The following is a 25,071-nucleotide window of genomic DNA, read 5'->3' as shown; positions in this document are numbered from 1 at the left end:
CCCACGCTAAACTGACACACAGGTGAAACACCTGATGGCTGTCCCCTAACACATACTCACCTGGACACACCTGTTACCCTGTGCACACGTGTACACCTGATGGCTGTGACTTAACACCTGTTCATCTGTACAAACCTGTTCACCTGGACACATCTGTTCACCTGTACACACCTGCACACCTGATGGCTGTTACCTAACACCTGTTCACCTGATGGCTGTAACCTAACCCCTGTTCACCTGTACTCACCTGTACACCTGCTGTGACCTTCGTTGGGCTCCAAATAATCCTGTGACCCCCACCAGATCCTCTCCCCCCCTGCCTTCCCTCCTCCTCTCTCAAATCTGTTGGGTGTATGGGTCCACTATTAGTCTGGGTATATGCTGGGTATAGCGTGGGTCTAGGTCGAGTCTTGGTTTTGGTCTAGTTTGGGTCTAGTGTTGGGATAGTGTGGGTCTGGGTCCGGCTTGGGGATAAAGTCTGCATCTGATGGCTCCCTGTCTTCTCTCTTCGTCTTTGATTTATGCTGCAGTGTTTTACCATCTCTGATTTCATTTCAATTTGTTTGAGCTTCCTCTCGAATCTGAATCAATAAAAGAATCAATGCCGTGTTCTGCAGGCATTTACAATCTGTTTTCTGTGTTTCTTTTCCAAACCCTCCTCGGTCAAAGTAGCCCTGAGCTAGGGGAGCGGTCCTGAGAGACCGCCTGTGGTTGCAGACTCGGTTCAGTAGGGGGCGTTTCCTTTGCATGCCTTTCTCCTTAACCTTCACCCTGCTGTGAGGAGCACGCTTCACACCTCACACCTCTCCGTCAAACTACCACCTCTCACCACCTCAGCTTTACTCAGTTTAAACCTTCATAGGCCGCAGCGGTGGTCACCCTGGGGCTGGAGATGGGGGAGTCGGTTTCCATATCAACCAAGCAGTACTCTAGCTTTAAAGAAAGGGCGAACCTCCAGCACATTGGGGGATAATGTAGCTGGTGCTGCGATTGGTTGAAATTGAAACCTATCAGCTTTACCATTCCCTTCTAAAGTTCACTTTCTTTGAGATACCTTAAGGACTCTCTTTCTATTTCCTAAATGTTGATAATTTAATTGATGAATTTATCTTCATTCATTAACTTATCTTAATTGATTCCTAATATAACATTTAATCATGGATAGACTATACATGATATACATTAGTTAATCCGCTTTCATATTAACATCATCAACTGTCCAACTGTACAGTACAAGTTCTGGATGGAACGTTAGCCTAGCATAGAGCTAATATCAAAGATGCTTATGCTAATCCAATTTAGTGCCTCGCACCTAGTCAGCGCTAACACCAGAGATGCTAATGTTAATCCACATCATGTTAGCGCCCAAGCGGCCGAATAATACTGACCCCTCACACAATGTCCTAGCAGACTTCAGATCCAGCCAAGGAAAAAGAGGATAAAAGTCCGGACACGGATGAAAACGGAAACACCCAATCCCGCCAGAGTCCCGCGGTACGTACAACTTCTCCCCACCGCTATAACCCACCTCTACCATCCCATCTATTGCGGTTCATTCTGGTCAGGTTTGCCGTCTAACCACGGCCTCTGTGTTTTCCCGGCAGGTCATTTACTACGTGACCGGTCAGATCACCAAAGAGCACCCCCCGTCGACCACGCCGGAGGAGTCCACTGAACGCAGCCGAGAGTCCACCTTTCCCCCATCCCAGGTGTCAAATGTCAATGCTAACGACCATTTCCCAAGCCAGCTACCGCAGTCGCAGACTCCACCCAAACCACCACCCAAACCGTCGGCTCGCTCTCCCCCAGTCTCTCCCCCTGCCGTCTCTCCTCCTCCCACCTCTCCAACCTCGAGCTCTCCTCCTCCCATCTCCCCAAAACCCGTGGGGTTGATCGGCTTCAAGCTGCCCAGGAAGCAGATAAAACGCTCCGTGTCCCTGAAGAGCGACCGCGGGACCGAGGTGGAGAAAGGAAACCTCATCCTCCTCAACCAAATCAACAACGAAAAAAAGTTAAAGTCCTCGGTGGTCCAGGAGACCAACAGTAAGAGTATCATAGTAGAGTCTGTGTCCACCTCCACTGTGGAAACCCCCAGAGAGCTGCCCACCGTCCCCCTCCCAGAGAAGGCCCCGGCTGAGGCATCCGACCGGCCCAGAGATCCACATAAGGGACGAGATGAGGGGGCAGGTCTGAGCCCAGACCTCCCTGGAGAAGAGGCACCTCCGCCGCCAGACAACATTGCCTTCATGATCACCAGCAGCAAGGTGCAGGCTCTGTCCTGTGGAGAGTACAAGGAGCTGGTAAACTCCAAGAAAGGCAATGTCCAGACCCTCACGGTGGGCGAGTCCGGAAAGTGGGGCGACCTGACCGGAGGCGAGGACGCGGACGCCGCGGGCACGCGCGATTACAGCTTCAACAAGAAGCCGGTGATCATCATCTTCGACGAGCCCATGGACATCCGCTCGGCGTACAAGCGGCTGTCCACCGTCTTTGAGTGCGAGGAGGAGATGGAGAGGATGTTGGGGGAGGAGCGCATCGACGAGGAGAGCGAAGGGTCCGATTCTGATAGGAGTGGTGCTCAGCAGGTTACTGGAGGAGCAGGGAGTGACGTGTCCCTGAAGGCCAGGGGGCAGTCTCTGGCCAACCGAGGGAGCCTGTCCTCCTGCTCCTCCTCCTCTAGCGCTGAGCTAGCGGACGGAGCCGGGAACTCCAACGAGTCCAACGGAGAGGGCAAGCAGGACGGCAAGAAGAAGTTCAGGTTCAAGTTCCCCAAGAAGCAGCTGGCCGCGCTGTCCCAGGCCATCCGCACGGGAAGCAAGTCGGGCAAGAAGACCTTGCAGGTGGTGGTCTACGAGGACGAGGAGGAGACGGACGGCACCGTCCGACAGCACAAGGAGGCCAAGAGGTTTGAGATTCTGCGCACTGACGAAAACCCCGTCCCGGTTTCCACTTCCATCCCGGTACAACGGGACAACTCGGATTCCTTGCAACGGACCAGCGAGATCCGGAAGAGCACCTACAAGACCCTGGACAGCCTGGAGCAGACCATCAAGCAGCTTGAGACCACCATCAGCGAGATGGGCCCCTGCTCGCCCGATGAGCACAGGGCCGAGGAGAAGATGGGAGAGAAGAAGAGCTCAGAGGGCCTGAAGAGATCCGCTTCTCTGCCCACCTCCAGGATGTCCGGTCCTAAGGTCACCCTACCCCTCAAGAGCTCCCTGCGGAAGAAAAGCAAGCCCCAGCTCCTGCCTCGGCCCGTAGTCGCCCCCACCGCTACCTCCACTCCTGCCCCCAGTTCCCCAGCCAGCGTTAAACAACAGGTCTCTCTCTAGCTCCTCCACCCTCCTAGAAGCTTTGGGTCCTTTCTTCCAATCCTCCAAAATGACCCTCTCTCCGTCACCTAATCGATGAGATTACACGTTTATTAATCCAATTCTTGGGAGTTTGGAAATGTTGGAAATGTCTCCTTGGGCTCTTCACCTAGTCTGTGTGAGATCATGGTTTCCATGATTGAAGAGTGGCATTTCCCTCCTCTTCCCTCTCATCTTTCCACTGCTCCACTGCTAACCGGGGGTCTTCAACCAGTGGGAACGCTCTGTCCTGGGATTGAAGCTGTTACACTGACCGCTCTCTGTGTGCTTTCTTGTCCTCAGCTGCATGAACTGTTTGTAGATTTTATGTTTATGTATTTTGGGTGACGGTTGGAGGGGGTTGCATGTGCTGTCCCTTGTGATATATAAATGGTGTTCTTACTGTTGAACCAACTGGGAATTCACCTGTTTTATACCTTTTTTGTCCTTTCTCTCACCTCCCCATGTGCTGTTTTTGTTTTTCTTTTGTTTATCTCCTGTTTGTGTTTGGTTTGGGTCCTCTTGCAGAGCCTCGTTTCTCCTACTAGTCGGATGCCCGTCCCCTTGTCCACGAAGGCCCGGCAGTCGCCCGGTAACACCGAAAAGCCAGCAAAACAACCCAAACTACCGGATGCTCAGAGGCAGTTCCGACAGGTAGTTCTACCCTAGGGCTTCACTACGGGCCACCGGAAACACATTCGCCTGAAGGGTTTTTCAAAATAAGAGCTTGACGTTGAAAAAGTTTAGGGTTGGGGGTTTTAAGAAAGAAAAACAAAATGGCCACGAGACGCCTGCCGTGGATCTGTTGTTTCCTCCTCTGGAGTCGTCTTGGACTGGAAGGCATGACTCTTTGACTGTTCCATCCCGTAATAATAACACCAATGTATGCTTCTGCATGTCCTCACTGCTCACGGCTTTCACTGTGTTGGCGAATAAAGAACAAAAAAGGAGAGATGGCAAAAAGACGAGTGAGATGTTCCCCCGTCACTCACTGCGTGGTCGCTCCCTTTCCCATCACAGTTGAGTTCCTAAACAGTGTCGCATTCCCCCCCAATCCCCCCCAATGCTTTCTCTGAAGCTAACCAACCTAGCCGCTACGCTCCCCTCCCCACCCACAATGCACTTCCCCTGAGAGACACACTTTACTGCACCGCTACTAAATCTCTCACTGGTATTTTTCCTCTACTAAGAAACCCTCAACAACCAAAACCAGCTGCACCAACAGAACGCTCCTCGAGACTGATCCGTCTGCACCCAGTCTGTCTGTACACTGACCTGTCTGCAACCAGTCTGCCTGCACACTGACCTGTCTGCATCTAACTCTAGCGCCTACTGCTACTCCTAGCTGACTCTATCGGCTAACTCCCTCAATCTCCTAGCTACCTATATACCAGCTAACTTCCTCTATCTAGTAGTTAACTCTGATTGCTTACTCTACTTGTCGACTCTTTACTAACTAACCCTGTGTACTTGCTAAGGAAACCTAACCACTAGATGGTACACTAGCTAACTCTCTACAAACAGATTCTCTAGCTGTAAACCAGCTAGCAATATGTGTGTAACAGCTTTTGCATCGGCCTGCTTCTCTGTCACCTAACTCTGCTTCCTCTTAACTCGCCTTTGTGTAAAGCGTCTGTCCCTCTGTGTAGCCGACCAGAAGCAAAGCTCTCCGTGTAGTCTCTGTAGTCCTGTCTTAGCCATGTCTCTGTGTCCGTAACCTTAGAGGTCCGTGTTGTCCTGTTGCCTTTGTGTGATACTTGTTGTTTCATTTGATCCTCTGTTGACCACCTCTGTCTGTTCTGGCATCTCTTGTTTGCAGGGTAACGGGAGTGCTAAGCGAGCGGATCATAAAGCGCCCTCCCCTTCTGTCTCTAAAATCCCTGCTTTTTATCCTAGCACCACTAAAGGCACCCACGCCCCCAACCCGGATGCAACTAACACCAATAACCCTTCCTCCTCTTCTTCCTCCTCCTCCTCTTCCTCCAACAACAAGTCCTCCCTCCCCTCCCCCCACCACCCTCCCCGTTCCAGCTCCTCCTCCTCCTCCCCCTCCTCCTCGCAACTCCCCTCCCTCTCTAACGGAAACCCTAAACTCACTCCTGCTACTCCCTCACAGCACGCCGGTAAAACTCTCTCCCTCTCCTCCCCCCAGACCCAAAACATAAGAGTGCACTCCTACTCCTCTTCATCCTCCTCCTACTCCTCCTCCTCCTCCTCCTCTCCCTCCCCTCTGTCGCCAACCCCCCTGGGTCCGGGCGGGAGGAGCATTCGCACAATACACACGCCCAGCTTCACCAGCTACAGGTCTCACAACGGCTCCAAGTCCTGCATCCCTACCGCAACTAAGGACTCCAACTAGCGCTAGCGCCCTGACGTTCCAGCACTAGCTCCAGCACTGTAGCGCCAGCTTCGTAGCACCGGCACCATTGCGACAGAACTGTTGCACCCCCCCAACCAACGCGTTAGCTTAGCATTGCTCTAGCGCCAGCTCCATAGCGCTATCCCCATAGTGAAGTAGCACCGTGGCGCTAGCACCGTAGTGTTAGCCTAGAGCTAGCACCATAGCAACAGCACCATAGCATTAGCCTAGCACTAGCACCATGGAACAAGCATCATTGTATTAGCACCCTAGCCTAGTACCGTAGCATGTTATCCTAGCGTTGCCCCTCCAGCTCCCAGGGCTAACGGCTAAATTTGCTTTGTTTTGCTATTTTGTTTTTGTTTTGTTTTGTTCTCCATCTTGTTTTTTGAATAGTATTAAGCAACGCACTCTTCCATGCTTTTAGTTCTCACCCCCCAGTGGTGTCCTTGTGCCACTGCAGTTGTATTTTCCCGTTTTTGTATATTAAGATGAAACCGCTTTTACGAAGCGTTTTAATGCAAGGGGATTCAGAGCTTCATGTCTCCTAGTTGAATCATTTTGTCTGTAAGTCTCTCGGGGGTCAGAGCTTTCATGGGGTGGAAAACAATATTTTTTTCGGAAAAAAGAATTTGATGATGTCGTATTGTTGCTGTTCACAGAGACTGTCACGTAGACCTGTGTGTTTTGTTTTTTAAATCAGAAAACTAAATAATCATAGTCATTTTTTTATTTGCCGGACTTTCCTGTTAAAGCCTTTTTACAAACATAGAGTGTGTATCCAGAGCTTTTACTACAGCATTAATGCAATAGTGTTGCAGAACATCTGTCCGTATGCACTGCCGTTTCTCCTCAAGGTGTTTCACTGCATCATGGTCGTCTCCATGGCAGTGAGTCTCTTTGCCAAAGCCGTTGTACAGTGTGGTTAGAAGGCCCGTCTCCACTCCTGGGACTAGATTTGATGTCCACGCCCAGGGCCAAGGCCTGATTTCAGTAGCTTTCTCTAGGAAATGTCTCCGGACATTTATCAATGGTCTAAATGTATGCATTACTAAAACACATGACGATAAACTGTTCTACTATGTGTACATAGAAGCTTCTGGTGAGAAATGGAGTAGTTTTGTTAACGTAACAAAGTTTATTTGGATGCACGCATTGCGGGGAACCTTATAGGGGAGAGTTGTAAAGGACTGTTTGCACAGATAGATTTTGTAAATATTTTGTTTTGTAAAGCTGTTATCTCTAAAGCGACATGGCTTTCAACTGTCTCAATAAAGATCTGCATGCTTTGAATGCATTTACATTACCACACCTATCCACGCGTCATTCATTGCGTGTGTGTGTGTGCGTGTGTGTGTGTGTGTGTGTGTGTGTGTGTCTGTGTGTGTGTGTGTGTTGTTGTTGTGTGTGTGTGCATGCGTATGTTCAATTATGTTAATCTATTCCATTTGTAATAGCAATAGTTTGATGATGTTGATTATAATCATAATCATGATCGGAAAGGTAAATTTAAAACTGTTCTCCATGGCCATCAGACTATAGACAGATGTTTGGTTGGGTTTTTAATTAGAATTTACGATTTACACATTTCTATTCACAATGTACATCTTTGAATTTGGATATATAGTTGTATAGAACATGTACAGAATATAATTGCATTGGGTTTTTTTGTTTAAAGATGTAAATGAGCCATGATGTTTTCAACCATAAGGTAAATCAACCAAGATTTATTTTAAATTGTAAGTATAATAATGATCTAAATGCTCTAGTCCAGTAGAAATATATTCCATGATTGATGGAAGAACTACCTTTAATAAAAAAAAATGGCTACTTTTTATGATAGAAAATTATAGAAATGATTAGAAATCAATAAAAAGGTGAAATGGTCTTGGAGATGAAAAGAGCGACATAGTTCTCTAGCAGAGTTTGTGAAATTAATACTAAATCAGAAAGAAATTGTAGTTTATAAACCCATGGATATGCAACTTATATTTATAATAATAAAAATATAATATATTTGTAACGTAACTTAATAAATTCAGTATTCATTATTATTCAAGGTTATTATTCGAATCAGATAAATGTCATTGTTCTTGTTTTTACTAATAATAATTGCATTTTCAACATAAAAGAAAAGCAATTTCTCTGGTAAAGATGTAGCAAATATTATAAGAGATAATCGTCTACGTCATCGTCATCACGTGTGTCAACACGATGACGTAGGCGGAAGCAGCTCGGCGAGAGACACGTGAGTAGAGAGCATGAGGTCAATAAACCCTTAATAAACCTTTAATAACACACTTAAACACTTAAAGGACATTTTGGTCATAGGCCGAGGCGTTCCAGCGTCATGTCCCCATTATGACTGGTGTGTTTGCACTGGTTTGGGATCGTATTGTACTGGTACCCAGTTAGTTCGGTGCGACCGGAGGGTTCTCTTCCACTGAGGGATACACGTGACTAAAACATGAGAGGACCTGTCTTACAGAACCTCCAGCTGTTCTTCATAGTAAGGCAGCAAGGGCTCAGGAGGTAGAGCGTGTTGACCTCCAACCGAAAGGTTGCTAGTTCGATCCCCGGCTCCTCCTAGCGTCGAGGTGTCCCTGAACACGACGCCCCACCCTGACCACTGTGAAACTGAGCTTATTTGTAAAGCGCTTTGAGTGGCCGCTGGTTAGAAAAGCCCTCAATAAATGCAGTCCGTTTACCTTTTACCATTTAAAGATAATCCTAATAAATCGATCTTATCCCTGTTATAAACCACCAGTAATGAATGATGACCACCCGTTAGGTCCTCTTATCATTGCGTCTTCTGTTCATTTCCGATATCAACTTCATGTCACACCCAGGACCTGAAGAAATGTCCGTCTTCCCACGGGTCTCCCTCCGACCTGAGGTCTACGAACATCTGAGACACGTCTTCCTGAACCAGGAGGTGAGACGGTAACCATGGTCCCCACCTGTATTCAGCACGTCACCAACTGTATTCACCACCTCGTCACCCGCCCTCCTCCCCCCCCCCCCCCCCGTCCAGCTGCTGGCCGCCGTCGGCCGGGCCGAGGCGGAGCGGCGCTTCCAGGGGCTGCTGCTGGTGCTGTCTCACCCCCCGGGGTTCACCTGCGTCCGGGCCAGCACCCACCTGGCCCCGCTGGAGGAGGTCCGCCGCCGGCTGGCCCAGGAGCTGCAGCAGGTGAGGAGGAGAGCTTTAGAGGGGTGGTCTTCACAAGGAGCTGATGGCGGGGTGGTCTTTGGTAGGAGGGTGTTCTCCACGAGGAGCTGATAGGACCACCCTGCCATCAGTCCCTAATGGAGACCACCCCCAGGGTGGTCTCCATTAGGGACTGATGGCAGGGTGGTCTCCACGAGGGACTGACAACAGGGTGGTCTCTACAGCGGCAGCAGACTACGGTTGCCGTGGAGATTCTCTTGCATCCCCGGGTTCCAGATGTGCTGCTTCTGCCGGTCATCGGGCCCAGGTACCCACACACACCCCCACACATCTGGAAATCACTTCTGTCAGGTCGTGGCTGGAAAAATCGAAAGGTTCCTTTGACAAAAGCTTTTTCGATTTTCCGAGCTTTTCCTGTATTCATTTACAAGATTTAGCCGGTTTGCCTAGTCCCCCGGTTAATTGTTTACACTTTCTGTTTCAAGATGTGAAACAGAAAAAGACTCATCCGAGTCCGAAAAAGACTCAAAACTCACGAGTCCACCTCGACTCTGCATAGCCACCCTCCCCCTTCTGGCCACCATTGTACATTGTGTTGTATTGTACTATAGTACTTAACTGTGTAGCAACTGCAGTAGCTGCTATCATTGCTGTAACACCGGGAATTGGTTAGCCTAGCGATTGTTGTACTTGCACTTAGTTCTATGAACATCCTTACTGTACCGACAGCGATATATTGTTGCACTTCTTATGACAAATGTACTTCATTCTAAGTACATTCACTAAATTCACCTTCTTTCCCGGTGTAAATTGATCCGTTGTCGAGCCATTGACATTCACCCTATTCCAAACTAGTTTTTATCATCTCCCAATGGCTGTGGCTTTACTTGGTCCAACACAAGTAAGGGCAAACAGACTGCCCTGGTTAGTGGTACCAACAAACAAATCCACAAGTTCGATACTGCTACACTAGACTGCACATTCTCGTGGACTTAGGGACTGAGTCGGCGGTGAGAACTCTTGAATGTTAAATGTGGGTGTTAGGAACACAGGGTGAGCTTTGGATAAAAATGTGGATTTTCTGTCGCTTCGACCCAGCAGATAAAATGGACTGGCCAGTGCTAAACTAGTGAAACGTGTGTTCAGACTAGTTCTTCATACAACCGGGAAGTCAATGCTTGGGCTGCGTTCGAATGAATTAAACCCTCCCTCCTACACTTAAAATCGGCACTTACTTAAATGTTGTTCTCACTTAGAATTCAGAATTATTATTATTATTCTGAATCAAAACTTGTGGATGGTTGGTTTGTGAACCCTTCTGGACAAAAGCTGTCGGAACGCTCTGACGTGTGTTGGACCAAGCCAAGGTCGAGCTCTGGAGGTGCTACTCACTCGTCTGGAACAGAGAGGAGGGGAGCTGGACAATGTCACTGCTGATTTACTACTGGAGATAGAAACAATTAACCTGGGGTCTTAAAAGCCTGGCAAACCCTGTTAAGCTGCTGCAGGTACGATTCCCAAGTCAAAACGAGAGATGGAGAGCAGAGAGAAGCAGAATAAGATTAAAAAAATAGACCTAATAAAAGTCAAACAAATTAAATGACAAATCTTTAAGAGTCATTAACCCTAAACGAACTGAACGAACCGTCTGAATAAAGGTTGTCTTCCTCCAGGTCCCTGGTCCCGCTGAGGTCAGAGGTCGTGGTGGGGGCCCAGTGTGGCTCCGCCGTGTTGAGGGGTGCAAACGTCTTCGCCCCGGGGATCGTGGCCACGCCCAAGTGTAAGGCCACGCCCCCTCATGATGACACCCTCTTACTCCTACTTTCTTTCAATACCTTCCTCTAACTCCTCGCACTTTATATCACACCCTTCCTTTAACTCCTCCCACCTTACATCACTACATTCCTCTAACTCCTCCCACCTTCTATCACACCCTTCCTATAACTCCTCCCACTTTCTTTCAAAAACGTCCTCTAACTCCTCCCACTCTCTTTCAATACCTTCCTCTAACTCCTCGCACTTTACATCGCACCCTTCCTTTAACTCCTCCCACCTTACATCACTACATTCCTCTAACTCCTCCCACCTTCTATCACACCCTTCCTCTAACTCCTCCCACTTTCTGTCAAAAACGTCCTCTAACTCCTCCCACCCTCTTTCAATAACTTCGTCTTACCTTATATCACTACATTCCTCTAACTCCTCCCACTTCCTACCTCCGGTCCTCTCTAACTCCTCCCACCTTCCATCACTCCCTTCCTCTAACTCCTCCCACTTCCTACCTCCGGTCCTCTCTAACTCCTCCCACCTTCCATCACTCCCTTCCTCTAACTCCTCCCACTTCCTACCTCCGGTCCTCTCTAACTCCGCCCACCTTCCATCTACTAACACAACCGATACAAACCGTATAAATAAGGTTTCCGATGAGCGTGTCCAGAAGGTTCAGTGTGAATAAAGTTGCGCTCGCCTCCCTGTCAGTCATGAAGCCGGGCGACGCGGTGTCGGTGTTCTCCGACGTGGACGGCCGCTGCACCCGGGGGTGCACCAAGCCCTTCCAGGGCAACAAGGTGTTTGTGGGTAATGGAGTCTCCGAGATGCACCGCGCCACCATCTTCGCCCAGGAACCCGCCAAGTAAGAAGACCCTCCTCCTCCTCCTCCTCCTCCTCCTCCTCCTCCTCCTCCTCCTCCTCCTCCTCCTCCTCCTCCTCCTCCTCCTCCTCCTCCTCATGATTATTCATTACTGTTCACATCAATAACATCAACAACGTCACACACTTGTTGTATGTTGTACGTCCTGGCTCCTAAAGGGCTGATTATGGCTCCACGTCGTCACAACGGAAGGAGGGTTTACGGACCCATTACGTCCTTCCGGACTAGGGTTGGGTATCATCTGGGTTTTATCCGATACCGGTACCTACTCTGTACTTTTTAAACGGTTTCGGTGCTAAAACGCTTCTCGAACCGTTACTTAAAAAAACCCAACCACACTAATCTAATATTATTCGAATATCAAAAAATAAATCAATATTCGAACGAATATTAGACAGCCCTTAATATTCGAACCTGTTAGGGGTATTATTTTTTGTAAATGTCTTTGCTTGATCGTTGTTTTCAATTCAGATTCCGAGGCTTTTTCACACCTGGTGAAGTTGTGAATCGAGAGCTCATTAGCAAGGCTGTTATTGGTCACCTGGGCTCCTGAAGGTGGCGTTATAGCGTCCTGGTTTGCGCCAATTTAGTATTTTAAACACCGACAACACCCCCTGAGGAGGAGATCAACATTTTATACTCCCGGCCATTTGAAAAGCAAAGTGTTGCGCTACTTCGGGTTCGAAATAATGCAGGGGAAAATAACCGGTAGGAATAAAGTTATCTGTAGAATTTGTAGGACCAAACTCTCATACCACGGGACAACCAGCAACTTGAGAGCCCACCTGTCTTCACTACATCCCGGCAAGCTGGAGGTGGAGGGGGTGGAGGGGGTGGAGGGGAAGGGGGAGGGATCGGGGCCGAGGCAGGCCAGAATCGACACCATGCTATCACCTTCCCTATGCCCGTCAACAAAGAGCGACAGATTTGCTGACAAGGTTTGTTTGCGAAGATATGAGGCCCATTAACGTGATATATGATAGCGGGTTTCATGCGTTCGTCCACGAGCTAGAGCCAAGATTCAAGATCCCCTGCTTCCGGACCATCAGTGGTAAAATAACGAAGCTGTACGACAACCAAAGATGGCATTAGGGGAATGCTGTGTGGAGAGAACCTCGGACTGACCACTGATGGGTGGAGTTCTTTGGCTACCGAGTCCTATGTTACGGTCACAGCCCATCTCATCGATGAGGACTGGGAGATGAGAAATGTCTTCCTTGACACGTCTGAGCTTCAAACCGCTCACACAGCAGCGAATGTCTCTACATGCATCGACAGTATTCTGCAAGAGTACCAAGTGGAGCGGCAGTCTGTGCTTGCCATCACAACTGATAATGCGACCAACTATGTCAATGCTGTAGAAGGGTACTGGAGGATCACGGATATCCCGTGCATGGCTCACACAATTAACCTGGAAGTCCCGCAGGTGAAAGACGTGCTGAAGCCGTTCAAAGTAGCCACCCAGGCGCTGTCAACAGAAGACTACCCAACAGCCTCAGCGGTCCTTCCCCTGCAGTATAAAACTTAGCCTAAATAACACATTAACAAAAACAAATTTGAATTCATTTTTGAATTTATGTTTAACAGTTAGACCGACTGAAGATGTGCACCAAAGAGAAATTATTGCCTACGACAATGAGCCCCCACCCCCGTCTGACAGCAACCCCCTGTACTGATGGTAGGAGAGAAGCCCCTAGTACCCCCATCTCGCCCAGCTGGCACGCGGCTACCTGGCAATATGGGCGACATCCGTGAGGTCTGAACGAGTGTCATCCACCGCGGGGAACATGGTCTCAAAGCAACGCTCTTCCCTAAAGCCAGAAAATGTGAATCACCTGGGGTCTCATTTATAACCGTTGCGTACGCACAAAAAGGGGCTGAAATTGGCGTACGTGACTTTTCACGCCAAGGTTGTGATCTATAAAAAACCAACTTGACGGGAAAATGTGCGCAGCCCTAAGCAAACTCTGACCCATGCGTACGCATGGTTTGGAGGAAAAGGAGAATTGGCGACACAGACGGTGTGGTGGTGAATTGAAGTCAGACCGAAGAATTGCAGAGTGAGAAGAACGATTATGTTTTATCATCGCCCTTCATCAATTTAATTTCAACCCGTATCATGCGTTAAATCCTAATCAGAATAATTTAAGTCCACTGCGTTATTTCTCAGTTATAACTCCAGAAATATCTCCTTAGAATAGAAATAAAAAGAAATTCCCTATATTTAATCCCGTCAATCCATACTGTCCACTGACGGCGCGACTGCATGGAATAAAGCATCTGTCCAACATGTGTCAATAACATAATATTTTTATGTGACACTGTAAACACATGATCGAATGTCAATTAAATCCCAAGTGTGAAAAACCAAGCCACACTCATCACAATCGTTGTCCGTTACTCTTGATGCTTTTCATGACAAATCAGGCATTAAAAAGGGGTTATGTTCAAGAACATTTTACGTGGGTAATTACAAACTGATTATCCAAGGCGTTTTCGTCAGTCTTATTACCGTAACCCTATAAATACAGAGGTGAGCGCCGTGGTAATGCTGCACCATATGGCACTTCTGGCGGACCATGCAAATGGCAGGATTCGGAGGGAGAGGGTATTTAGGGACCATAACGATTTATTGGTAGGCTAGATAAAAATATGTAACTATGTCAGACCACTTCTTTTTTTAATTCTGGGACAGTGCGCTCCGTGCTACTGACAGAGTTCACTGCTGCAGCAACATGTTGCCACTCACTCTGCTTTTTGTTGTTGGCGATCCCAATCCCGTGACCGCCGAACAAAACTACCTTTCGGGCCTCCATCTCACCCACAAGTGTCTCCACTTCAACCTCCGTGAAATTTCGCTTTTTTGATTTTCTCAGTACTTCTGCCATTGTTTCCAACAAGACATAATACCGGCATCTGAGTCTGTTTTATATGCAGATCGCATTCATGAGGTCATTTGCATTGACCATTTATGGTTAAAAAGGGGCGTGTAGAGGGCGGAACGTGAAGCTGATTCAGCTGCGCACAATTGTAGTCAGTATGTGATTTATAAAGCAAAGATTGCGTACAGGTGTGCGTACGCAGTGTTTTATAAATCTGAATATTTTTTGGCGCACGCAAAACTTGGCTTCTGGGCGTACGCACCTTTTAGTAACGATCCTACGCACAGTTTTATAAATGAGACCCCTGGTATTTTGGGCGAAAAACTTAAAAAAGTCTTCAGCCAGCCAAATCTTTATTTGAGCGAAACAATTTGTTAATGGGCCGTTAATGGCTGGTAGGATGGGTTTTTGTTTTAAGGCCTACCTTTATTTTTATTTATTTTTTCCGTTTAGCCTGACTGGCTTATTTGACTTTATCTTTGATGGCTTATTTATGTTTATTTCGATGACACCGCATTCAGTGGATCTCTAACCTTTTAATAAAAAAAGGTGCTGAAAATATCATTGCCTGCCTATTGACGTTAACTGATTCACTGCCCTCTGGTGGACAAAACATATACAACCTAAGTTTTATACCATATAGGTCTTACTGAAGGCATTTAATGGTCAAAAATGATTAATAAATATTTGAATGTTAATAAAACGAACAAACTTCAAATAAGATTTTTTTTGTCAAAGCCCTAATACATGCGTGACACACTCTTTACCAGTTTGCCTGAAATTCCACCCCTCGCACTCATGGACCTATAAAGAAAGTCGTAGTCGTACCATGCGTGTTTTGAAGCGCAACATTGAAAAGGGTCCCGTCTGAAATAATGTCGCAGCGTTCCGAACTTTGTGTAATCAAATGCAACGGTATATTTAAAAGATCATCTAACAAAAATACACACCGTAATTCGGTGTGAACCGGTATACCGCCCAGCACCAACACAAGTTGACGCCGCAACACCATGGGGGCGTTAAAAAAAGTCAGGCACCGAAACGTGTGTTCTTATTTGATCTCGGTACTACCGTTTACGTCGGAACCAGAGCCCTACTGGAACCGAGTTTCGGTGCTCAACCCTATTCCGGACCCTCCGTGCCTCCACCCCAAGGGTCTGACGTGTGCCTCCAAAAATTTTTTAACATTCCGTCGAAGCAGTAGCAAGGGATGTGATTGGTCCGCTTACTCAAACCCAAAGCTGAATCAAAAAAAGGTTCACGACTCGTTTGCGAAGTCATTGCGTTGCGTCGACGTGGAACCATAATTAGCCCTTTAAGATAGCAGCGTTTTATCCTAGATAACTTTGTTGTCTGTGGAATGGGTTAACCTAGTGATTGTTAGTGCTTGGCACTTGGTTCTATGAGCATCCTTACTGTACCGACGTACATTTTTGTTTTGTCTTTGTCTCTAAATGTAAACCCACCTCCCCTCCAAACACGGCACAGTAGTTCTGGTCTAACCCGGTCTGGACCGGTTCTGGTTTCCCTTGGTCCTGGTCTGACCCGGTCTGGACCGGTTCTGGTTTCCCTTGGTCCTGGTCTGACCCGGTCTGGACCGGTTATGGTTGTGTCTCCTCAGGGGGTTGGGGGTCCGCATGACGGAGCCGCTCTACCAGAGCCCCTCCTTCGATGGGGTCCTGCCCGACCTGGTCTTCCTGCAGGTACCTGACCCCTGACCTGTCTGTACTGTCTAACCCCTACCTGCTCCCTAACGACCTGTCTCTGTACTGTCTAACCCCTACCTGCTCCTTAATGACCTCTCTGTACTGTCTAACCCCTACCTGCTCCTTAATGACCTGTTTCTGTACTGTCTAACCCCTACCTGCTCCTTAATGACCTGTCTCTGTACTGTCGAACCCCTACCTGCTCCTTAATGACCTGTCTCTGTACTGTCCAACCCCTACCTGCTCCTTAATGACCTGTCTCGGTACTGTCTAACCCCTATCTGCTCCTTAATGACCTGTCTCTGTACTGTCTAACCCCTACCTGCTCCTTAATGACCTGTCTCTGTACTGTCTAACCCCTACCTGCTCCTTAATGACCTGTCTCTGTACTGTCCAACCCCTACCTGCTCCTTAATGACCTGTCTCTGTACTGTCCAACCCCTATCTGCTCCTTAATGACCTGTCTCTGTACTGTCTAACCCCTATCTGCTCCTTAATGACCTGTCTCTGTACTGTCCAACCCCTACCTGCTCCTTTATGAAATGCATCTGAATTCACCGAGTCCATTTGGATCAAAGTGTTGATCACTGTGTGTGTGTGTGTGTGTGTGTGTGTGTGTGTGTGTGTGTGTGTGTGTGTGTGTGTGTGTGTGTGTGTGTGTGTGTGTGTGTGTGTGTGTGTGTGTGTGTGTGTGTGTGTCAGAACCTCCCCTCGGTGGTGGTGGGTCATGTGTTGGGGCCACGCCCTGGGGAGCGCGTCCTGGACATGTGTGCTGCCCCGGGGGGGAAGACCTGCCACCTGGCCGGGCTCATGAAGAACCAGGTACACACACAATGCCTTTATATTCATATTTACACAGTATATAAATATATACAGCAAGTTTAGATACTGTACATTTATATGTATGTTTATACAACGCGGGACCTAAATCCAGCGATCTGATTGGTTCCCAACTGTTGTATAATGAGCGTATACATAATTGCTATGACGCCCGATCATTTTGTGAAAGTTTGCATATCACTCCGCGCCTGGAAGTAGAAACAGTTACAAAGTAAAACATATGTTGGATGATGGAGAGGATGTAAATGTTGTTACTCCGGGAGTGAGCAAGGCGGTGGAGAGACTAACGAAAGCTTAGGCACACGGCGAGTGAACTGCTCCATAGGATAAATTGCCGGCGAACCGCTCTAGCCGAGCCTTCTCTCGGGGGGACGCTAAAGTGTGTTGCATAGCGACCGTCGTGCATTTTTTGTATTCTTTAATAAAACGGCTACTATGACTTTCTTGGTTTCTTTTTAAATGTAGTGTGTCTCTTGCCATAATAGTAACCGTTGTATAAAAGCAATAGATCACTTCAGTCAGTGGTATGTGCTCATTATACCACTGTGAAGGGGGTCGCCGGCCCTCCGCTGCGCGTCGGGGCCGGACAACGCCCCTTAACAGTGGTATAATGAGCACATACCACAGCCTGGCGTGATCTATTGCTTAAATATACCGTATATAAATACTTTATACTGTGTATATAAATATATGCAGTATATATCCCGTAAGTAAGTTCAGGTCATATATACATACATCTTTAAAGCATTTCCTTCTCATAAAAGTCCAAACTACCGCAGACGAAACATCAGAAAAAGTTTATTTACATTTCGAGTTTGGAAAAAAAGAAACCGACCAATTAGAAAAGTGTCCGCTGTGTGTGTTTGTGTGTGTGTGTGTGCGCGTGTGCGTGTGTGTGTGCATGTGCGTGTGTGTGTGCGTGTGCGTGTGCGTGTGTGTGTGTGCGTGCGTGCGTGCAGGGGGAGGTGCTGGCTCTGGACCGCATCAGGAACAAGGTGGAGCTGATCCGTCAGAACGCGGCGGCGCTGAAGCTGACGTGCGTCCGGGCCTTCTGCTTCAACAGCACCCAGGCCGTGACCTCCGACCCCGCCCTGCTGGCCACTGACGGTACGGACGGCCGTCTTGGTTCAGGCTTCATGGAGGCTGAAGGCTGGAGGCTGGGGGCCTGGGGGCTCTCCTCCAGGCTTTACGGAGGCTCTCCTCCAGGCTTCATGGAGGCTCTCCTCCAGGGCTTTCCCAATGCGACCAAGGGGAGCTGCTTCTGTTCCAGACCAGACACATACTCAGTGCTCACACAGATGAGCACTACAACTACAGTGACATCACACACATACGTTCCCCTATGGGGCTTCTTCTTCAATACAACACTTATAAACACAGCGGCCGCCTGGTCGGCCTCCAAACATTCTGATGATCACAGAGTTTGAAGGCTTTCTGATCAGGACAGTGAGGACCATCCTGGGAGCCTCTAATGGGACCAGACCCACAGATTGAAGACCGCTTTTCTCTCTCTCTCTCTCTCTCTCTCTCTCTCTCTCTCTCTCTCTCTCTCTCTCTCTCTCTCTCTCTCTCTCTCTCTCTCTCTCTCTCTCTCTCTCTCTCTCTCTCTCTCTCTCCCCCCCCCCCCCCCCCCCCCAGGCCCTCCGTTCCCTCCCTCCTCCTTCGACCGGGTCCTTCTGGACGCCCCCTGCTCTGGTCTGGGCCAGAGACCCAGCATGACGGTGGGCTGGACCCTGAAGGAGATCACCTCCTACAGCCCGCTGCAGCGCAAGCTGCTCCACGCGGTACTGCAGCAGCACCGAGACACACCACAACACACCTCTACACACTACCAGACAATGTTAGACACTCGTAAGACAGTTAGGTTCTTTATTGTCCCCCAGGGGATGATTGTTTTCACACAGTCAAGCCAAGTTGGTTTCAGGGCAGCATACATTTGAAAAAGACACAACACAGTGTAGCAACACTAGGAGGCACACAGATAACAAAACAACTATTTTCCAAGATATACAACAGATAACAGATAAACCCTCTTCCCAAATATACCCCAGAAAAACATGTAGACAGAAATAAACATGACATGGACAATGTACAGTGATGAAAGATCTACATATTTTTGTTCAGTGCCATGATAGCTGAGGGGACAAAACTTATTTTAAAATAAGTCTCTCCAGTCTAGTACCCTATACGTATATGCGGCCAGATGGGCTTATTTTGAAGAATTGGTCCAGAGGGTGTTCAGGGCTGCTGACTATTACACGTGCCAGGTGTGCAATAGCAAGTCCATTTGCTTCTGACAGGCTGGGGTTGGGGAGGTTGATTATCTTGGATGCTATGTGTGGGGTTTTGAGTCTGTTTTTGCTGGTGACAGTGAGCAGGGGGAAGAAGCAGTGGGAACAGTACATTAGGATGGGGTTGGATGATGCTTTTGTAGAGGAGCAGACAATTCTACACACTATCACACTGTTAAACACTATGACACACTGTTACACACTGTTACACACTGTTACACACTATAAGACACTGTTACACACTATAAGACAGTTACACACTACTACACACTATGAGACACTGTTACACACTAGAAGACAGATTACACAATATAACAATATATAATATCATTTATATTCATACTGCTATAGGTATAGCAGTTTGATATATAATGTATACATAATGTATGTATGTATAGGTATACTGATCTATAATGTATATCTATAAAATATCTATCTATATACTGATCTATAATCTATATCTCTGATGTATATATCTATATACTGATCTATAATCTATATCTATAATGTTTATATGTATAGGTATACTGATCTATAAAAGATCTATCTCTATATACTGATCTATAACCTATATCGCTAATGTATATATATATATACTGATCTATAATCTATATCTATAATGTTTATATGTATAGGTATACTGATCTATAAAAGATCTATCTCTATATACTGATCTATAATCTATATCTCTAATGTATATATCTATATACTGATCTATAATCTATATCTATAATGTATATATGTATAGGTATACTGATCTATAAAAGATCTATCTCTATATACTGATCTATAATCTATATCTCTAATGTATATATCTATTTACTGATCTATAATCTATATCTATAATGTTTATATGTATAGGTATACTGATCTATAAAAGATCTATCTCTATATACTGATCTATAATCTATATCTCTAATGTATATATCTATATACTGATCTATAATCTATATCTATAATGTATATATGTATAGGTATACTGATCTATAAAAGATCTATCTCTATATACTGATCTATAATCTATATCTCTAATGTATATATCTATACTGATCTATAATTATATCTATAATGTTTATATGTATAGGTATACTGATCTATAAAAGATCTATCTCTATATACTGATCTATAAGCTATATCTCTAATGTATATATCTATATACTGATCTATAACCTATATCTATAATGTATATATGTATAGGTATACTGATCTATAAAAGATCTATCTCTATATACTGATCTATAATCTATATCTCTAATGTATATATCTATATACTGATCTATAATCTATATCTCTAAGGTATATATCTATGTACTGATCTATAATCTATATCTCTAAGGTATATCTCTATGTACTGATCTATAATCTATATCTCTAAGGTATATATCTATGTACTGATCTATAATCTATATCTCTAAGGTATATCTCTATGTACTGATCTATAATCTATATCTCTAATGTATATCTCTATGCACTGCAGGCGGTGCAGCTGCTGCGGCCGGGCGGGGTCCTGGTCTACAGCACCTGTACCGTGACTCTGGCGGAGAACGAGGAGCAGGTGGCCTGGGCCCTGCAAACCTACCCCTGTCTGAGCCTGGTACCCCAGGTAACACACCTACCACAGCTACACACACACCTACCACACATAAACACACCTACCACAGCTACACACACACCTACCACAGCTACACACACACCTACCACAGCTACACACACACCTACCACAGCTACACACACACCTACCACAGCTACACACACACCTACCACAGCTATACACACCTACCACAGCTACACACACACCTTCCACAGCTACACACACACCTACCACAGCTACACACACACCTACCCCTGTCTGATCCCTGGTACCCCAGGTAACACACCTACATGTAGATTCACACAGCCACACACACCTAACACACACCTAAACATCTACACACACCTGCCTAAACTTAACACACACCTAATCCATCTAACAAAAACGTGTGTGTGTGTGTGTGTGTGTGTGTGTGTGTGTGTGTGTGTGTGTGTGTGTGTGTGTGTGTGTGTGTGTGTGTGTGTGTGTGTGTGTGTGTGTGTGTGTGTGTGTGTGTGTCCAGGAGCCCCACGTCGGGGGCCCGGGGCTGCCAGGCGCCGGTCTGACCCCTGATCAGCTGAAGCTCCTCCAGAGGTTCAGTCCAGAGCTGAGCCACGTGGCTCCTCCCCTCTCCACTGAGGCCCCTCCTCCCCTCTCCAATGAGGCTCCTCCCCTCTCTACAGAGGCCCCTCCTCCCCTCTCCAATGAGGCTCCTCCCCTCTCCACAGAGGCCCCTCCCCTCTCCCACCAGGCTGACCGTGACACTATCGGTTTCTTCATCGCCAAGTTCCTGAAGAACTGAGCGGTTCTCCTGGACCAGAGAGCTGAGCTGGGTTCTCCTGAAGGTTCTCCTGGACCAGAGAGCTGATCTGGGTTCTGCTGAACGTTCTCCTGGACCAGAGAGCTGAGCTGGGTTCTTCTGAAGGTTCTCCTGGACCAGAGAGCTGAGCTGGGTTCTTCTGAAGGTTCTCCTGGACCAGAGAGCTGAGCTGGGTTCTTCTGAAGGTTCTCCTGGACCAGAGAGCTGAGCTGGGTTCTTCTGAAGGTTCTCCTGGACCAGAGAGCTGATCTGGGTTCTCCTGAACATTCTCCTGAACCAGAGAGCAGATCTGGGTTCTTCTGAACGTTCTCCTGGACCAGAGAGCTGAGCTGGGTTCTCCTGAACCAGAGAGCTGATCTGGGTTCTCCTGGACCAGAGAGCTGAGCTGGGTTCTCCTGGACCAGAGAGCTGATCTGGGTTCTCCTGGACCAGAGCGCTGATCTGGATACATCTGAACGTTCTCCTGGCTTAAGTTATAGGGTTTGGTTTTTGGGTTAGAGTTTTCTATTAGGGGTTAAGGTTCTAGGGTTAGTTTTTTTTGTTCAATGGTTGGGTTACAGCTAAGGGTTTGAATCTAGGATTAGGGTTTTGGTTCTGAAGTTAGGGTTTCATATCTGCTTCCAGGGTAAGGGTTTCTAAGGTTAGGGTAAGGATAAGGTGACCTATTAAAATTCATGTTCTAGGGTTTCCTATTAGGGCTGTGGTTTCAGGGTTAAGGTTCCGGGGTTAGACATTAGGGTTAGGTTCCTTGCAGGGGTTTTGGACTAGGATTCAGAGGTTATACTTGACTTTACAATTCACACGATGTAGAAACAAGAACTCTCACTATGGTTCACTCGTAACCAGCAGCAGCAGGACTTGAACCCCGGTCTCCGGTGGATTAACCCACGGTGCGCCCCAGTACTCCACGGGGACGGAACAGGAGACAACAACTGAGGTTATCGATGACATTACAATTCAGATGACATCTCTCGTTTCAAGATTACATTCACACACCGACGGCGATGTCAATACTCGACACTGAGCTAGGAGGAGCCGGGGATCGAACCAGCGACCTTCCGGTCACCAGCCAACCCGCTCTACCTCCTGAGCCCCATACATCTGCGTTGATGGGTTCAGAGGTCAACCTGAGGTTTCCACGGAGACGCCCCTCACCAGGACTTGAACCCAGCGCCATCTTCGGCAGCGAGGAAGACCAGTCCCTCGCTCACTACAGAGCCAACCCACTAAAGAGGTCAGAGGTCAAATGCCTCAACAACTGGGGGGGAAAAAAAGAATGTTTAAATTTTGTATCTCCCTTTTATATATTTATTTATATCATACATGAGTATTCGGACAACGTATCAATGTCCATTTTATTTGCTGGTGTTTAGGCCTACACAACCATTCTCAGAACCAGAGGATTTATGTATGATGTTTGTTTGCCAACCGCTGTTCTATTGAAGACACCTATTAAAGTGTATTCCTCCCTCTGGCCATCCGAAACTCTGATGCACTGTTCATTCAAAAGTAATCTTAAATCTCTTCAGGACTACCTACAACATTTGACAAATCATCCTCCGCCATCTTCCACTCTCTCCCGCTCTCTTAATGTGTTGCCTATTGTTGTGGTGTTGTTTATTTTTTCCCTTTTGTTTGAGTGTCTGTACTGTCTGTATGTATTCCTTTCTTATTTGTGAAGCGTCTTTGAGTATTTAGAAAAGCGCTATAAAAAACGGATCAATTATTATTATTATTAAAATTGGCCCAGGGCCAATCTTACTTGCCGAGCCCTGGTCTACGGGCTGTCTGCACTACCAAGTGTCTCTTTGTTTTTCTCTGTCTGAGCTTTTGGACATCAGAGCTCTCTGTCTGACTCCACATTACTGAGTGCAGTCATGGGACAGCAGCCTATAGGAGGCTAGTCTTAGAGGAGTACAAGCAGGGAGGGGAAGTGGTCCAACTGGTTGGTTCACAGCAACATTACCTTGTTATGAGTCGGACGGTTTGCTGTGACTCACTTCATTAAAGCAGGAAGAAGACTAAGGTACTGTACACAACTCCCTGATCTATCATAACTGCTATCACTTATATATCATCAATAGAAAGATTGTTATTTTTATGTAAACACGTACTGCTAAACATTATTATTAAATATGTCAGGTTCATAAACAAATCTTAAAACTGAAGTGTCCGTGAAACCTCTCACTGTTAGAAGCATGGCTGTTGGTCAGAATTATAATTGTATTTTCTAACTAGATCTAAATGTAGCCGATTCTAAAAAATATACAGTTATATATGTATTGTTTTTTCGTTAATATTATTATGAGTATTGTTATTATTATGAGGTGCATAGTATGCATTATACAGTTGTATTTGCATCATAATGAGGCATATTATTATTAGTCAGGAAGACATCTTGGTTAGTGAAGGCGTTTAAGGTGTTCATCTTGTTCTGGTTCTTGTTCTCTGTGAGCCTTTATCACAGCTCTGGTTGTAATGTCATATGACACGAGGAAGTCCATATATGGTGCTGCCTTCAGAGCGGTTTAACCAGCGGAACAGTTGGTATGATTTCCGCATTGTGAACTTGATCTCGATCAGACACATTTGAAGCCCTTAGAGACCATCTGAGTGGAATGATGAATAGTTATCAAATAGTTATTAATTAATAGTTATTCAATAGTTAATAATAAATAGCTATTAAATAGTTATTGGAAACATCTGGGCAACATCGTTGACCTTATTGGGAATGAGGGGGTCTATGAATCTGCATCTAGGAAAGTTCACCCTGCCTCACAGCCCCCTGGGACCAGCAATAAGCAGCTAACATAAAAACAGAGAGTAAACCAACGCTGAACTGCCATAGAAACAATATGTAATTGTGTTTGTGTCCAGGTCTCCAGTCTACTATGGATGAGGAGAGAGAGGAGAGGGCTCCTACCTCTAAAACCACTCTGTCTGGGGAACATGGCCGCCATAGCAAAGCTGAGAGGTAAGAAGAGGATCTCTCTCTCTCTGTGACTGTTGTCCATCTCAGAGCTCAGCAGTGATATCATGACTCCAACATTAGTCTGAGTAAAAGATTGTGTGTTGAAGCCCAGAGCAGCAGGAGAGAGCAGACTCCCCTGGACCCAGCTGTGTCTCCATGAAGAGTGACTGGTCTACTGATCATGGTCCAGACTTCAGTAAATATGGACACCCCTCCAGAGAGGAGAGGTAGGAGTTTAAAACAGGCAGACAAGTAGACCAGTTGCTTGTTGCAGACTAATATCTACATGTCGGGATGCGTGCGTATGTGTGTGCGTGCGTGCGTGCGTGCGTGCGTGCGTGCGTGCGTGCGTGCGTGCGTGCGTGCGTGCATGCGCGTGGTCTATCTCAAAGCTCAGCAGTGACTCCATCATATCATGACTCCATCATTAGTCTGAGTAAAAGCTGTGTGTGTGTTGTATTGA

The 25,071-nt window shown here is 46.8% G+C and overlaps 2 protein-coding genes across 13 annotated transcripts in view; both read left to right on the top strand.

Annotated features, from left to right (window-relative positions):
• kiaa1217 (KIAA1217 ortholog) overlaps positions 1-7,018 on the top strand; it is a 32,234-nt gene extending 25,216 nt beyond the window's left edge. For 3 of the 7 annotated variants that reach the window (XM_030348716.1, XM_030348712.1, XM_030348717.1), the window contains 5 exons: positions 1,408-1,494; positions 1,605-3,320; positions 3,879-4,004; positions 4,289-4,369; positions 5,170-7,018. In XM_030348716.1, coding sequence (XP_030204576.1) covers positions 1,408-1,494; positions 1,605-3,320; positions 3,879-4,004; positions 4,289-4,369; positions 5,170-5,709 — 2,550 coding nt within the window. In that variant the 3' untranslated portion in view covers positions 5,710-7,018. The remainder of the gene's footprint in view (positions 1-1,407; positions 1,495-1,604; positions 3,321-3,878; positions 4,005-4,288; positions 4,370-5,169) is intronic. The other 4 variants (XM_030348713.1, XM_030348715.1, XM_030348718.1 and 1 more) reach the window with 4 other exon arrangements.
• An 899-nt stretch (positions 7,019-7,917) lies between these two features.
• Positions 7,918-23,805, top strand: nsun6 (NOP2/Sun RNA methyltransferase 6). 6 transcript variants are annotated; one of them, XR_003974820.1, is made up of 13 exons: positions 7,918-7,957; positions 8,559-8,644; positions 8,744-8,899; positions 9,103-9,185; positions 10,552-10,658; positions 11,357-11,510; positions 16,032-16,113; positions 16,819-16,938; positions 17,916-18,063; positions 18,595-18,740; positions 20,725-20,850; positions 21,341-21,730; positions 21,863-23,805. XR_003974820.1 is itself a non-coding variant. In XM_030349489.1 (13 exons), the coding sequence occupies exons 2-12, from the start codon at positions 8,570-8,572 to the stop codon at positions 21,617-21,619; spliced, it is 1,476 nt and encodes a 491-aa protein (XP_030205349.1). In that variant the 5' UTR covers positions 7,918-7,957; positions 8,559-8,569; the 3' UTR covers positions 21,620-21,622; positions 21,823-23,805. The 6 variants fall into 6 exon arrangements, 5 of the variants coding, with proteins under 5 accessions (XP_030205349.1, XP_030205348.1, XP_030205347.1 ...); XM_030349489.1 differs by having other exon boundaries at positions 21,341-21,622; positions 21,823-23,805; XM_030349488.1 differs by having other exon boundaries at positions 21,341-21,622; positions 21,783-23,805.
• The last annotated feature ends 1,266 nt before the right edge of the window (positions 23,806-25,071 follow it).

Source organism: Gadus morhua, chromosome 23 (assembly GCF_902167405.1).
Source record: "Gadus morhua chromosome 23, gadMor3.0, whole genome shotgun sequence".
NCBI classification, from domain to species: Eukaryota; Metazoa; Chordata; class Actinopteri; order Gadiformes; family Gadidae; genus Gadus; species Gadus morhua.
Note: the sequence above shows the minus strand (reverse complement) of the source record. Positions and strands in the feature narration are given on the sequence as shown.

Excerpts from the sequence above, each read along its gene's own strand:
- nsun6 (XM_030349489.1), top strand. The coding sequence starts at position 8,570 with ATGTCCGTCTTCCCACGGGTCTCCCTCCGACCTGAGGTCTACGAACAT. Across the intron at positions 8,645-8,743 it reads ACGTCTTCCTGAACCAGGAG|CTGCTGGCCGCCGTCGGCCG; the intron begins GTGAGACGGTAA and ends CCCCCCGTCCAG. Across the intron at positions 18,064-18,594 it reads CGCCCTGCTGGCCACTGACG|GCCCTCCGTTCCCTCCCTCC; the intron begins GTACGGACGGCC and ends CCCCCCCCCCAG.